The 13,208-nt window shown below is 33.0% G+C and overlaps 1 protein-coding gene across 2 annotated transcripts; it reads left to right on the forward strand.

Annotated features, from left to right (window-relative positions):
* Positions 1–51: 51 nt before the first annotated feature.
* On the forward strand, positions 52–12,976 carry LOC110996154 (bromodomain-containing protein 8). Of its 2 annotated transcripts, none has more exons than XM_022263698.2 (18): positions 52–318; positions 637–817; positions 1,018–1,216; positions 1,570–1,671; positions 2,752–2,877; positions 3,983–4,145; positions 5,411–5,477; positions 6,249–6,311; positions 6,549–6,689; positions 7,139–7,299; positions 7,921–8,048; positions 8,454–8,617; positions 9,329–9,430; positions 9,497–9,569; positions 9,997–10,096; positions 10,473–10,607; positions 11,665–11,773; positions 12,819–12,976. In XM_022263698.2, the coding sequence occupies exons 1-18, from the start codon at positions 134–136 to the stop codon at positions 12,951–12,953; spliced, it is 2,334 nt and encodes a 777-aa protein (XP_022119390.2). In that variant the 5' UTR covers positions 52–133; the 3' UTR covers positions 12,954–12,976. The 2 variants fall into 2 exon arrangements, with proteins under 2 accessions (XP_022119390.2, XP_022119391.2); XM_022263699.2 differs by having other exon boundaries at positions 7,145–7,299.
* Positions 12,977–13,208: the final 232 nt, after the last annotated feature.

The raw sequence follows: 13,208 nt of genomic DNA on the forward strand, positions 1-13,208 counted from the left end.
ATTTCATTAAAAATGTAAAATGATGACAAGGAGATGTCATTTTTAAAATGTCAATTATCAAATACTTCTGAATCCTGAGACCATTGTTATTGTTTAGGGCATCTTTGCAATAATAATTATAATTATAGTTTAAATGACCTCCATTCAAGAGCGCTTACAACTTAAGCGTGCACCGCTGGATACATGGAATATAAGAGAACAGCTATGTCTTGCCTCAGCAGTTGTCAGAAGTGGCGATCAAAATTGGATGTCTGTTTCGCGGGCACTTAAGTCTCTTGCTGATCCCAATCGCCCCCCGGATTGGTATTCACAAAAAAAGTAAGCAATTAAGATATTTAAACCTCCGACTACCAAATTTTATTTGTGACTAGTTTTACTTATATATCCCGTCGACTTCTAATAAATAAATACATAGTAATTTTATTTGAACAGGTTTTCTATAAATGTCACAAAAAATTGAGTTTTCTTTATGCCTAAGAATCCTCTATATCTGAATGATAATCCTAATATATTAAAAGTTCCATGTTCCATAATATGATGAATGAATTCCCTGTAACAATAAAATAATTTTTCTAAAATAATATAGTTGAAATGAAATATAGTTTTTTTTCTCATTTGTTATTTTGTTTGTTTTAGTTGTGCTGTACAGTATGGTGCTTTATTGGAACATGTGGAAACTCCAAAGCGTAAGAAGAGGAATTCAGAGGGTGGTGTGGAGACACCACAGGAAAGCATCCTCAAACGGCTTAGGGATCAGAGAGTACAGGAGATAAAGAATAGCCTAGCTGAAATAAATGCAGAATATGAACAAATAAAGGTAAGCATTTTTAAGCATTACTATATTCATAAGATTTTATAGCTACTATAATTCCTTGCACAACTTATGACCATGTTAACTATAGTTATTATTAAGCCATTTATTTGATTTTGTACTATTAAATGTTTGCAACAAAATTTAGATTTGACAAATATAAAAATATTTCTCAAAGAAGAATTACAATATTGGTGTTCTTTTAGAATGAAGTAAATGAAGTGCGTAACTCAGCAACATCTGAAGAAAAACTTCGAGAGATATGGGCAGAGATTGAAGCGTCCAAACAGAAAAAAGAACGAGAAAATGCTACTCGTGCAGCTTGGATAAAAGAAAGAGAGGAGCGTATAATAAAGGCTGAAAAGACGTGGAGGCCTCAGACCACTGTTGCCATCACTACACAAGGTTAGTAGTTTTCGGTGAAGAAATATAAGCAGATAGGCAGTTATCTTTGAGAAATCATGAAAAATTTAAAATTGCACACATTATATTACAGAAATATACAGGTGTAGTTTTATCGCTTTTATAGTGACTAAAGATTATTGTGTGGGAATTATTTTTTGTAAACATTTATGTGTTGTTGGCAAGAAATAAATAACTATCCATCACAGTTATGTAAATAGTGTTTTTTACCAAATAATATGAACTATGTCTTGTCAGTTAAGAGAAAGAAGAAAGTAAGAAAGAAATTTCACTATGATTTAACATTGCCTATTTTTCACTAGATACAGTACCAATAACATTCTTATACATTTCAGTTACATCTTCCACACCCTCATCACCTCTGTTATCCTCTTTGTTGAAGTCCACACCAGTTGTCACCACGCCACAGCATATCTTACACCCAAACAATTCCATTGGTAAGTTTATGTGTACCTTGTGTTAATATTATCTCATTACTCTAAAGTACTTGTGATTCAAATTATTATTTATTATAGATTGGTTAGCAAGATCGCGACAAGAAGACAAACGCGTCATCGTTTCGTCTTTTGTTTTATTCCAATGCTCTAGAGTCTAGACATTTTGACAGTTTTGTATATTACAAACTATTATTAAGTCTACCGTATATAGTATCTTGCATTTATTAACAGTTTAATACTACCACCCACATAACCAGTGTTAGCGTAGTAGCGTGCCTTCTAATATCGGCTGTGCATAAACGAATTTATTTCTGCCTCATGTAGCTCCTTTTAGTTTACTAATCCATTTTAATTTAACTAACGTTAACTTCTCCAGTCACAAGCTTACAGTCAAAAGTCAAAAATCATTTATTCATGTAGGTAACACAATGTACACTTATGAACGTCAAAATATAAATATACATTGAATGCTTCTATTTTTACTGCCAGTTCTCATATCAAGGGCGTAGAATTAAATTGTGAAGGTCCTAACTTCCTCCACTCTCCCCTGTCTTCAAGCCTCTGATTTGATCCGTCCATCAAATTGAGGACCAATGCCAAAAACGTATGTAACAAAGTGTCATAAGACCTGAAGCCGTCTTAGTATAGACACAATTATGTTCTTAGCTATTCAGGACACCAAATTTCCAGAACATCTATTTTCCTTCTTGCAGGTGTTCATATTGAAGAAAAATCGGAAATACCATAAACTAACATAGAGTTTATATGTTACTAACAAGGAATCTGTATATTTGAAATTAATTTATTAATAAGGAACATTGTGTAATGGTTGCAGCTCCTTACAAACATTGTGTAAAAAAAAACTTGGCGATTAAAAAGAGTGGCGAAGAGTTTATTGCCAGTACTTCTCTTCCGTTCTACGCCCTTGATTTGAGAACTGGCAGTAAATGTAAAATTAGAATCATTTTATATTTCTTTTCATTTTTTGACGTTCATAAGTGTACATTATGTTACCTATATGAATAAATTATTTTTGACTTTTGAATAATTTGATTTTAACTGGATTATTTATGTTTTCAGAAACAGTGTCACCCAGTGCCGGTGCCCCAACACTGTCTCTATTATTGGAACAGCCACAAGATAACAAACATGCAGCGATAGAACATATTAAAAGTCAATTGGTGCAAATTGAACATCAGTTAAAAGGTATTTTTTTAAGTTTTATAACATTTTAACTTTTAAAATTGGTTTAAACTTGAATTTTATTTTGTTAAGATTTTCTTCGAAACCAAAAGAATACCTGTATTTTTGTATGCTGATTGTTGAACATCATTGATGATTCGTTATCAATATGATGACTTGACTACATATAAAGCGTTTTTTAAAGGCAGTATCTGCAGCAAACTACTACTATGTAGAACCAGCTACCCATTGAAGTATTTCTAAACCAATCCGAGTCAAGAAAATAGCATACCAAATATTAAAAGGCCAGCAACACATTGCGAGCCCTCTTAATTGAGAATTCTGATGGGCGGCGGTATCACTTACCATCTTCTGATCAGGATGTACCTCCCTAAACTTTAGCCCTCTTTTCTATAAAAAAAAATTGTTTAGTTTATCCATGGCTGTACAGCCCATGGGCCTTTCGCAATAACAATATTTATCGTGTTTCTTGCATTCCAATTTCAAACACCTGGGTCCTTGACAGATCCCACCAACACAGCCTCAGTCTCTCAGCTGGGTTTTCTCTTGCCACCACGTTGTGAGTTCTGGGGCTCAGTCGTTCAATTCGGTGGAACGCCCCATGTTTAGTGGCGAAAACCTCCTTACTCTTGCCAGTTCATTTAGATTACGGTCCAGTTTTATATACATTCGAATTCAAAATTTGTTTTTCGACTGGACAGGTCTGGACGGATCTGAGTTAATACCCAACTGAAATCAGCATTTTTTTTTTAATAAGTCAAACTATTAAAAACAACACACAATTACTAACATACATACACTCGGCGTAAAAAAATCGCACCTTTCTTAAAATTCGTGTCAAGCAATTATTACTCCTAAGATCCTTACTGTACTCTCATTATAAGTATCATTTGAAAGCTAATGAAATCCCCTATTTGATTTGTATGATAGAACCACCACGCCCATAAAATAAACATTCTGGGAAAATGTGAAACAATGTGTATTGATTAAAATTACATGCATTTGCTTGCATTTTTATTATTTTATCATAATATCATATCAATTGTGGTCATCCCACAAACTTTGTGTGAGCAAGTAAGCAGTTCATAACATTTGAATATTTACACAGCCAGCACTAGTGGGTCACCAGTGCCTAATCCCCCTACAGTGGTAACAGCAGCTCCCACGCCTGCAGTGGACATAGATGATATAGAGATAAAGGCGGAAGATGTATATGCGTTCAGTGATATAGATATACATATACCACCCGTGGCTGCCATGCACAAGCCAAGGTAAATTATATTTTTAGTTAAGGGTAAAGCTCATATTCTAGAACGTCATGGAACCATAAAAAATCTGTATTGCACATATTTGACAGCAAGACAAGATTGTGGCTTTATAAGTCTGTGGAAGTCAGATTGCAGTGCTAAATTTCCTTTTTTTGTTATGTCGACAACACGAAGGGCGGTTCAGACTAGCGTATTTTATGCGCGTATACGTTCATTTAAGTATACGCGCTTAAAAACGACGCGCGTAAACGGGCATATTTCGGCGTCTTCGCTCGAATGGGTAGTAGCATCGTGTCAGTATCAACATGGATTCTGACGAAGAAATATTACTTATACGTACGTGCTTGCTCGTACGAGTTGGATGGTGCCAAAACTGCGTCTTTTATGTATGTTATCCGCTACCAAAGAGCTTATACGCACGTAAAAATCGCTAGTCTTACGTCCTTATACGATACACTATTTTTTGTTAATATGGAAAAAAAAAACATATGTGCAATTCACACATGGTAGAAGTGAAACCTTCAAAAACATTTTTTTTATTATTAATCATATATAAATTAATCATTTTCCATTATCTAAATGTGTGTGTTCTTTTAAAACAGTATATTTTAATGATAAATTTTAATTTATAAGTTTAATATAAATTTTTAATTTGGGAAAAACTAAAACATCGAAAGTTTGAAATTCGATCAAATGAAAAAGCGGCAGTAAAGAGAGGCTGTATAATGCCTGCTATCTCATTTTCTCCCACGTTAAATCATATGATGAATTGATGTTTCTGTCTCTCTTTACCGCTGCATCCGGTTTGAAATCACGACGATTCGAAAGAAGTTTATCTATCTCATTTTCTCCCACGTTAAATCATATGAATTAATGTTTCTGTCTCTTTTTACTGTCGCTTTTTCGTTGCATCCGGTTTGAAATCACAACGATTCTAAAGAAGTTTCACTTCAAAATCAAAAGTATATAATGTAAATATATATTGAAAATTACTACGCGTACGTAGAAAATAAGATTTATATTACCATAAAGCTGGTTCTTTTCCTCTGTCTGATTATTTTTTTAGTCGGTCTTCTGTATTAGACAAGCCCCGTTAATTTTGACGTCACGACATGACGTCACGTATGAGTATTGGTTGTTCACGTCCGCTTTCAAGTCCACAACTTGGTATTGAAAGCACGTCGCTCGTAAATGCCTTATAAAAACTAATATAACAAATCTTAAGTCTTGGCGAATACTCCTCGGTTAAAATTACTTTATAATTTTAGGGTGGAAAAGCAATTTAAGAAAGAAGAAGAACCATGTGTTATTGAGGAGTCTATGCCAGAAGATAAGGTGAGAAAATCAAGCGTTTCTTTAAAGTGTGGCCTCTTAAAAGTACTCTATATCACCACAAGAGACTTAATTACCTTAGAACGATAATAATAGTTATAATTATTGGAACTTAAAATCTATAATATATATGTAACATAAATAAATAATTTCTCAGCTGACAGTAAAAATGTGAAAAAAAAACTAAAAAAAGAAGATTGTTTTTGGGTTACGTTCAAAGCAAATGTTAGTCCATTTGGTGTCCATTAATTCTTATGTACAAAACCAAATAGACTAGCACTTATGTGCTGCTGTACAAACACAATTATTTTTTTAGAATGGCAACACCACGCCATATCATAGACATTTTACAGATTGCGAAATGTCAATGTGTCAAAGTTAATTTGTCAGTAGTGCGTTGATTTGCTCTCTGATCGGCGCCTGCGCCGGACGTTCGTACTGTGTTTAATTATTATGTAATAATGACGGTAGTCTCACCAATTTTGTAATTATTAATCGCGTTAAATCTGCGACATATACATGTATATACACACACATATGTCGGCGGTAGGTGATACAAATGAAACAGCCTTATCGAGCGCTAGCGGTACGAGGTGCACTATTTGTTATTTATTTACTTTTATGCTGTACATCTATTAATGAATTATTTATTTGAAAGTAACGCTACTTAAAAAATACTGTCTTTTTCCACTTTGTAAGTAAAGTAGGAATATTACCTTCTGTATACGCTCTCTAACAAATAGCAGATGGTATATATTTATTGATGCATTCCAGATTGAAGAAGATCCTGTTATAGAGCCGACAGTAGAACCATCGATTACTACGGAAGATGTACAGGTATTTTAATTCACTTATTCTAAAGCCTACCAATTCTTAAAAGGCCGGCAACGCACTCGCGAGCCCTCTGGCATTGAGAGTGTCCATGGGCGGCGGTATCACTTAACATCAGGTGAGCCTCCTGCCCGTTTGCCCCCTGTTCTATAAAAAAAAAAAAAAAAAACCTAAGCACCTACGCCTATACAGAAGAAAGTATCGAGGAAACAGATAATTTTCAAAAAGCTTTACATATTCTAGGTTGAACCGATAAAAACAGAAGTGATACAGGAAGAAGAAATAATACCGGAAACGGAAATAGTGCCAGAAGTAAAAATTGCTTTCCCGGAAGTGAAGTTTCCGACACCGGAAATAAAAGTTATACAGTCGGATGATACGCAGGTATTTCATAGAATTCGTTAATTGGCTATTTTAGAACATTTTAAAATCCCTTTAAAGCCTTAATTTATAACTCGCCAAATAATTTTTCTACGCAAGATCGCGTTCGATTGTGTATTAATTATCAATATAACACATACATGTTACAGATAATATATTATTTTATAGTCTTCGACGACATAAACCTTCAAAGAATTATTAAAATTAAACACGCGAACATATATTATTTACAAGCATACTACGTCAACATCGATTTGACTAACCTGTGTGTGTGGGTTTCTTGACTCACAAATTAAAAAATTGTATTATGGAATTTTGTATAAGTTAATGATTATTTACAAGTTATTTAACTCATTTAAAAGTGTTTTATACAGATTACTCTCAATAATATTTTTTGATACTGTCTAATAGCTTATTGCATTGAAACTGTATGAAGCAAATGCCATTAAAAGTTACAGCCAAAAGTAGAGCAGGAACCGCTAGAAGCTAGCCCCCCGCTGGAGGTAGAAGTTAAACAAGAGTCAAATGAAATTGAGGATCCTGTAGAAGAGCCGATTGTAGAAGAAATTCAAGATGTTCCGGAGAAAGAAGTAATAGAGGAGAAAGTAGATGAGTAAGCATAAAAATATAACTTCCATACAAACTTACCTATGTGATCTCCTGATCATGTTACAATATACGCTGGTTAAGCTACCACGTCTCGGTAACAAAACAAATCCAAAAATCGATTAAACTCAAATCAAATCAAAAAGTCTTTCTACAAAGTTGTATTTGTAATAAGAAAATGCGTTTTAATGTCAGCTGCAGCGATTCTTGTTAAAAGTCAAAAGCTAAAATCATCCTTTGACTGACACCGATTATAGTGCAATCCCTGTTTTACCATTTTCTCGCTATATGAGGCTTTTGTCTTAATATCAAGGTTCTCTCTTTACCAAATTCCATTAAAATTGGTTAAGTGGTTTAAACTGATGCTGTGCTTCGATTTGAATGAATAGAAAGAAGTAATATTTTTTTTTATTTGTGGGTAGTTATTATACAGCTGTGTGCTTTCATAGGTAACATTTTTTGCCGTAGTTCGTACGTATGCGTACGTAATGCAAGATTGATGCATCGATCAAGAGTGATCGTTTGTATTTTTAATAATTTATTTTGGCTTCGGTCTTCAGAAGACTTTATTTTCACTAAATGCAAAAATGTAGACATATAAAAAAATTCTAATAATAATTTGTTTCAGACCCGAGCCTGCACCAGTAAAAGTAGATGTACCACAAGAAGACGCACAGCCTGAGCCAGAAGTTGCAGAGGTGGAGACAAACATACCGACAGAAGAGATACCTTTGCCGGAGTCACCTAAACCTGAAGGTACACAGGGAAATTCTTCCTTTCCTTTAAAAATATACTAAATTATAAGGGAATATTACGCAATTAAAAGAACAGTTTTTAATTATTTATTTCGAATTAAACTTAAACTGCTCAATCTAATTAGTAACTTACGATAAATCTATTGTGTTATGAATATTAATTTAAATTATTCGATACTTGTGAAGCGAGAGCGCGTATGGTACGCGTATAGGTATATATGTAGCAAGTATGAAAGATATTTATTGGTCCTTCGAGCCGGACTCGTAGGGCACTGTATTGTATTAATCAACTGTATTACCAGAAACTGTATACTATTTTTTTAATTAACTTAAGTTAAATTAAGTTTATATTTGATTTAGTATCACCTGATTTAAGAATTATTTCAAATAAATTTGTAAATTCTAGAACCAGATATTGAAGAGACAGCAACGGATTCACAGCCTGAACAAGAAGCCGATACAAAAGTGAATGTGCAAATACAAGATATACCGCTGCCGCAGACCGAAGAGAGTAAAGAGGAAATGGAAGAAGTTAGTGAGACGAAAGAGGAAAAGAAAGAAGAAGATGAGGTAAGGTTGTGTTTTGTTAGGTAACCAAAACTTAAGTATGGCTTTCTAACTTCCTCTTGACATTTGGTGTAAAAGGTAGAAAAAGGCTATAGAATTTTATTGCTGTTAGATTAATATTCGAGGAATATACCTAAACCATTAATGGTACGACAGAGAAGAGAAATCACGTACGGGGGCAGACGTAGCGTTCTGTGTTTCGTAAATCCATATTCTGAATCATACCCTAAGAAACCCGTTGTCCCCAACAAAAACATGCAAATAATATTTTTATCATCTGCAGCGGACAATCTATTTCCAACAGTTTCTGACTATAGTATTGTCTTTTATTAACATAACTTTTACACATTTAAAGAAAAACACTTTTTTACCGGATTAAAGCTATGTATTATTGTAAACTTATAATTATTTTAACATAATTTTAAATTTAACCGACGTTTCGCATGCTTTACAGCATGCATGGTCACGGTGACTGAAGACAAAGGTGTTAAATGTCAAAAAAGTATCACAGCTGTAGAAAATGTTGTATTATCTGTATTTATTTCCGCAGTTGGTATAAACGTCGGTTAAATTTAAAATTTTGTTTAAATAATTATAAGTTTACAATAATACATAGTTTCTGACTATTGCTTCTCTTACTGTAATGAGCTTTGAGTGTTTCACTCCATCGGTCCATCTAATTGGTTAACGCCTTAATTATTATTTTATTTCTAGGACTCAATACCACTAAAGGATATGATAAAGGAAGAAAAAGTACAAGAGAAAGACAAAGAAGAAGATGCTCATACTGAAACAGATGACGATACTCCCATGGAGGTGAGTAAAAGAAATGTGGTTATAATATGTCGTAATAATAACTAAATATAATTGTTTTTTTTTTAGTTAAGCAGAGAAGAAGATAAAGAAGGAAAAACAAAGAGAGATTATTCAAGGAAGAAGAAACCGGATTCCAGAAGTAAGTTTCCTAAGTGTTCTATGAAGTGACGTATTTATGCTTAGAAACCTTAAAATGTCAAAATCTAATAATACATTTTTGTCGACTGGAAGTTACTTACCGCTAAGTTTTCTGAATCTTACTCTAGGAAACTAGGACGGCAAAATTAGCTTAAAATGGCGCCTTTTTTAAAAACATTATTTCAGGATTTAAAATGTCACAAGATAGAAGTTTTATCTCCAATACGACTTTTAACGCGAGTTTTTCATAATTTGGGCTCCTTCAATCGTAGTCAGTAAAGTTTAACTAAACAATACTTATTTATTTTGGAAGGATTACATTAGGGACGTATCGATATGCCTTTTTGATACGATAGTGATTATTAATATAGATTACTTTGGATGAAGATTTTTTGTATGACATTTGAGACATCATGTTATATTTTAAGCGTGTTCTGGTTCGGAAAGTGCCCCGGATTCACCGAGCTCAAGCGAAGCAGAGAGACAACACCGACTTTGGAAGAAGAGTGTTATGCTTGTCTATAGCAGGTATGAATCGCTTTTTAATAGGGCAGCTTAACAAGATTAAAATATACAACATAGTTACAAATTTTATTATTATGTAAATCCTACAAATTGCATTGTTCGGAAATAGTAAAGTAAATTTTAACTACAGATGATGAATACAATTTTAACAAACTTACTTTCTCTGAGTCAAAGTTGACTATTTGCAAATTCTTCTTCTCTTTCTCCCTTCTTCCAATGTCTTCGCTATACTAATGAACTTTGTTCCTCCGATCGAAGATTTATTTATAAATTATCCATTTCCAAAATTTTATTAAGGCCATACAAAGTTCTAGTCAGTAAGACTTAAAATATCAATCAAAGAAAATTGTCAAAATCAAGTGCATTTTCTTCAAATAAGGTTATGCGCACACAAGTACGCGTCGTTGTTCCTGCGACCTATCACCGATGAAGAGGCTCCGGGGTATAGCACTATAGTGAAGAGGCCTATGGATCTTTCCACCATACGACGGAATATAGACGCCGGGCATATTAGGTAATATTTTTGATTGTACTGATTTTGCTTCGAAGGGTTCTTCTAAAAATGTGTTAACAATATACCGTTATAATTATTATAGGAAATTTTTTGATTTTATTTCACTGCAGTTTTCGATCTTGATATGGGTAATATGGGTACCCTGAATATTTTTCTATTTATTACTTTGTGGTTATGGCGATTATTATAAATGTCTTGCGTTTAAATCCCGAATATAACCAATGGTTTTTCTATTTACATATTTATTTAGAAAACCTTATATAAATTTTAAATCAAGACTCCGATTGAAAGGTATAACATGGAGAACACGAATATTGCCTCACGTGAGCTACTTTCTTGCCTAAAGAAAAGTAATTAAGGAAATTCTGAATGTATGGCCCATTGGCAGTTTGTGACTTGCGAATTATTTTAATTAGATCATTTATTCATTTATTTATTTATTTATCCTTTATTGCCTTATACAAAAACACACATAACAAAAAATAAATAAAAAAAAACAGTTACAAAAGATATAAGGCAAAGGGCGGCCTTATCGCTTACAAGCGATTTCTTCCAGGCAACCCTAATAAGAGACAAAGAAAAAGAAACACCAACAGAGGGTAGAGTACAAAAAATAAAAAACCATTAACAAAAAAAAAACAAAAAAACTAAAAACTTAAAACAAGCGTTACTATAACTAATTGAATATAATAAAACAAAATCAAAGAAAAAATAGCAATAATAATAAATAAAAATAATTATAGACAAAAATTTAAAAGCCAATAAAAAGGTTAACCTATAAAAATAAATATATATAAGCAGAACTAATTACGAGGTAGAAAGAAAATGATCAAAAAGAAGCTTTTTAAATACATTTAAAGATTGCGCTCGTCTAATATCGATTGGTAGGGAATTCCATAGCAGGATAGAGTATCCTGCTATGGAATTCAATTTTATTATTTGGCATGGCAATTTTATTATTTTTAATAACGCATGTTATTAAAAATACTAAAATTGCCTATTAGTTCTGCAAAATTCTATGAATTGATAACTACCCTCACTTTATCAAAATTTCCAGAACCACAGCACAATTCCAGCGTGACGTGTTACTGATGTTGTCGAACGCACTCATGTACAACAGCACATCGCATAGTGTTTACACAATGGCTAAAGATATGTTTGAAGAGGTGAGATTCACGGAAATATTTATATTATTTATTATCTATGCATTTTCTAAATAGTGTTTTTACATCCTATCTTTATTTGAAAACAAACTCGAAATTAGAGAACTATCAGTAAATAAATTCAAAGCCCTTGTTAAAAGTAAATTAATTAATAAAGCCTTTTATAAATGACGAATTCTTAAATGATCCTAATCCTTGGGATTGATTTGCTCCAGTTCAAATAATTTGTATTTTTTATACATATTATTTGAACTTGGCGATTGAAAAGAGTGGCAGAAAGTTTCATGCCAGTTCTTCTTACCCGCTCTATGCCTTTGACTTGCGATCTGGTTGTAAATGTAAATTTACAATTAATTTTTTTTTGACGTTCATAAGTGTACATATTTACCTATATGAATATAGATATTTTTGAGTTTGAGTTAAATATCAGTTTACAAGGAAAAGGGGCTTCAGAGTGCGACTCGCATCCTTGAGGTCGTGGGTTCGATCTCTGGCTGTGTACTTAGACTGTTTATGTGCGCATTTAACATTTGCTCCATCGGTGAAGGAAAAGATCGTGAGGAAACCGACATGTCTTAGACCCAAAAAGTCGTCGACGTGTGTCAGGCACTGGAGGCTGATCACCTACTTGACTATTAGATTTACAAAATAATCATGACACAGATACAAAAATCTGAGGCACAGGCCCTAGAAATACTGCTATTTAATTTAATTTTTATTTAATACCTAAGCTATTATTTAACGAACCGTTCGGAACGAGAAAGTATGGTCAGTTACCTGAACTAAAACTACGTTAAATAGTAGTTAAATCACTAAAAAAATGTCTATTACATTATAATGTTATTTTGGGAACCCTAACACAGGTATATTTACTTAAAAGGGTTCCCAAATCTTACACTATGAAAAGAAAGATGTACCAACTTAAATGAATAAAGACTTATTATATTATATATTATTATATTATATATAATTATATTATATTATATATTATTATATTATATATTATTATATTATATATAATTATATTATATATTATTATATATTACAGGCGCAATGTCAGCTGGGGATGTTGTTAGCTGCGCAAGCGCACGCAGGTCTAGTGAATTCGGCGCCACCGACGCGCAAAAGGCGACCGCAGACAAATCCAAATTCACCTTCGCAGTTCAAGACTCAGAGATTGTAATGTTAAGAATAAATTAGTGGAATGATATGGTTTTTAATTTTTCATCGTAATACATTAGTTTTTGTTAAATCTCTATAAATAGGCATGTATACGAAAAATATTTTAATAAGTTTTATATAGGATGGTTTTAACCCACATATTATAGGTAATCTAACACAATAAAATTAAAATATCGTTACAAGTTAGGTCTAGGCCTCAGATTTCTGAATCTGTTTCATGAGGCAAGTTGGTTCAGCCTCCTGTACCTGACACAGA

Source organism: Pieris rapae, chromosome 22 (assembly GCF_905147795.1).
Source record: "Pieris rapae chromosome 22, ilPieRapa1.1, whole genome shotgun sequence".
Lineage (NCBI taxonomy): Eukaryota > Metazoa > Arthropoda > Insecta > Lepidoptera > Pieridae > Pieris > Pieris rapae.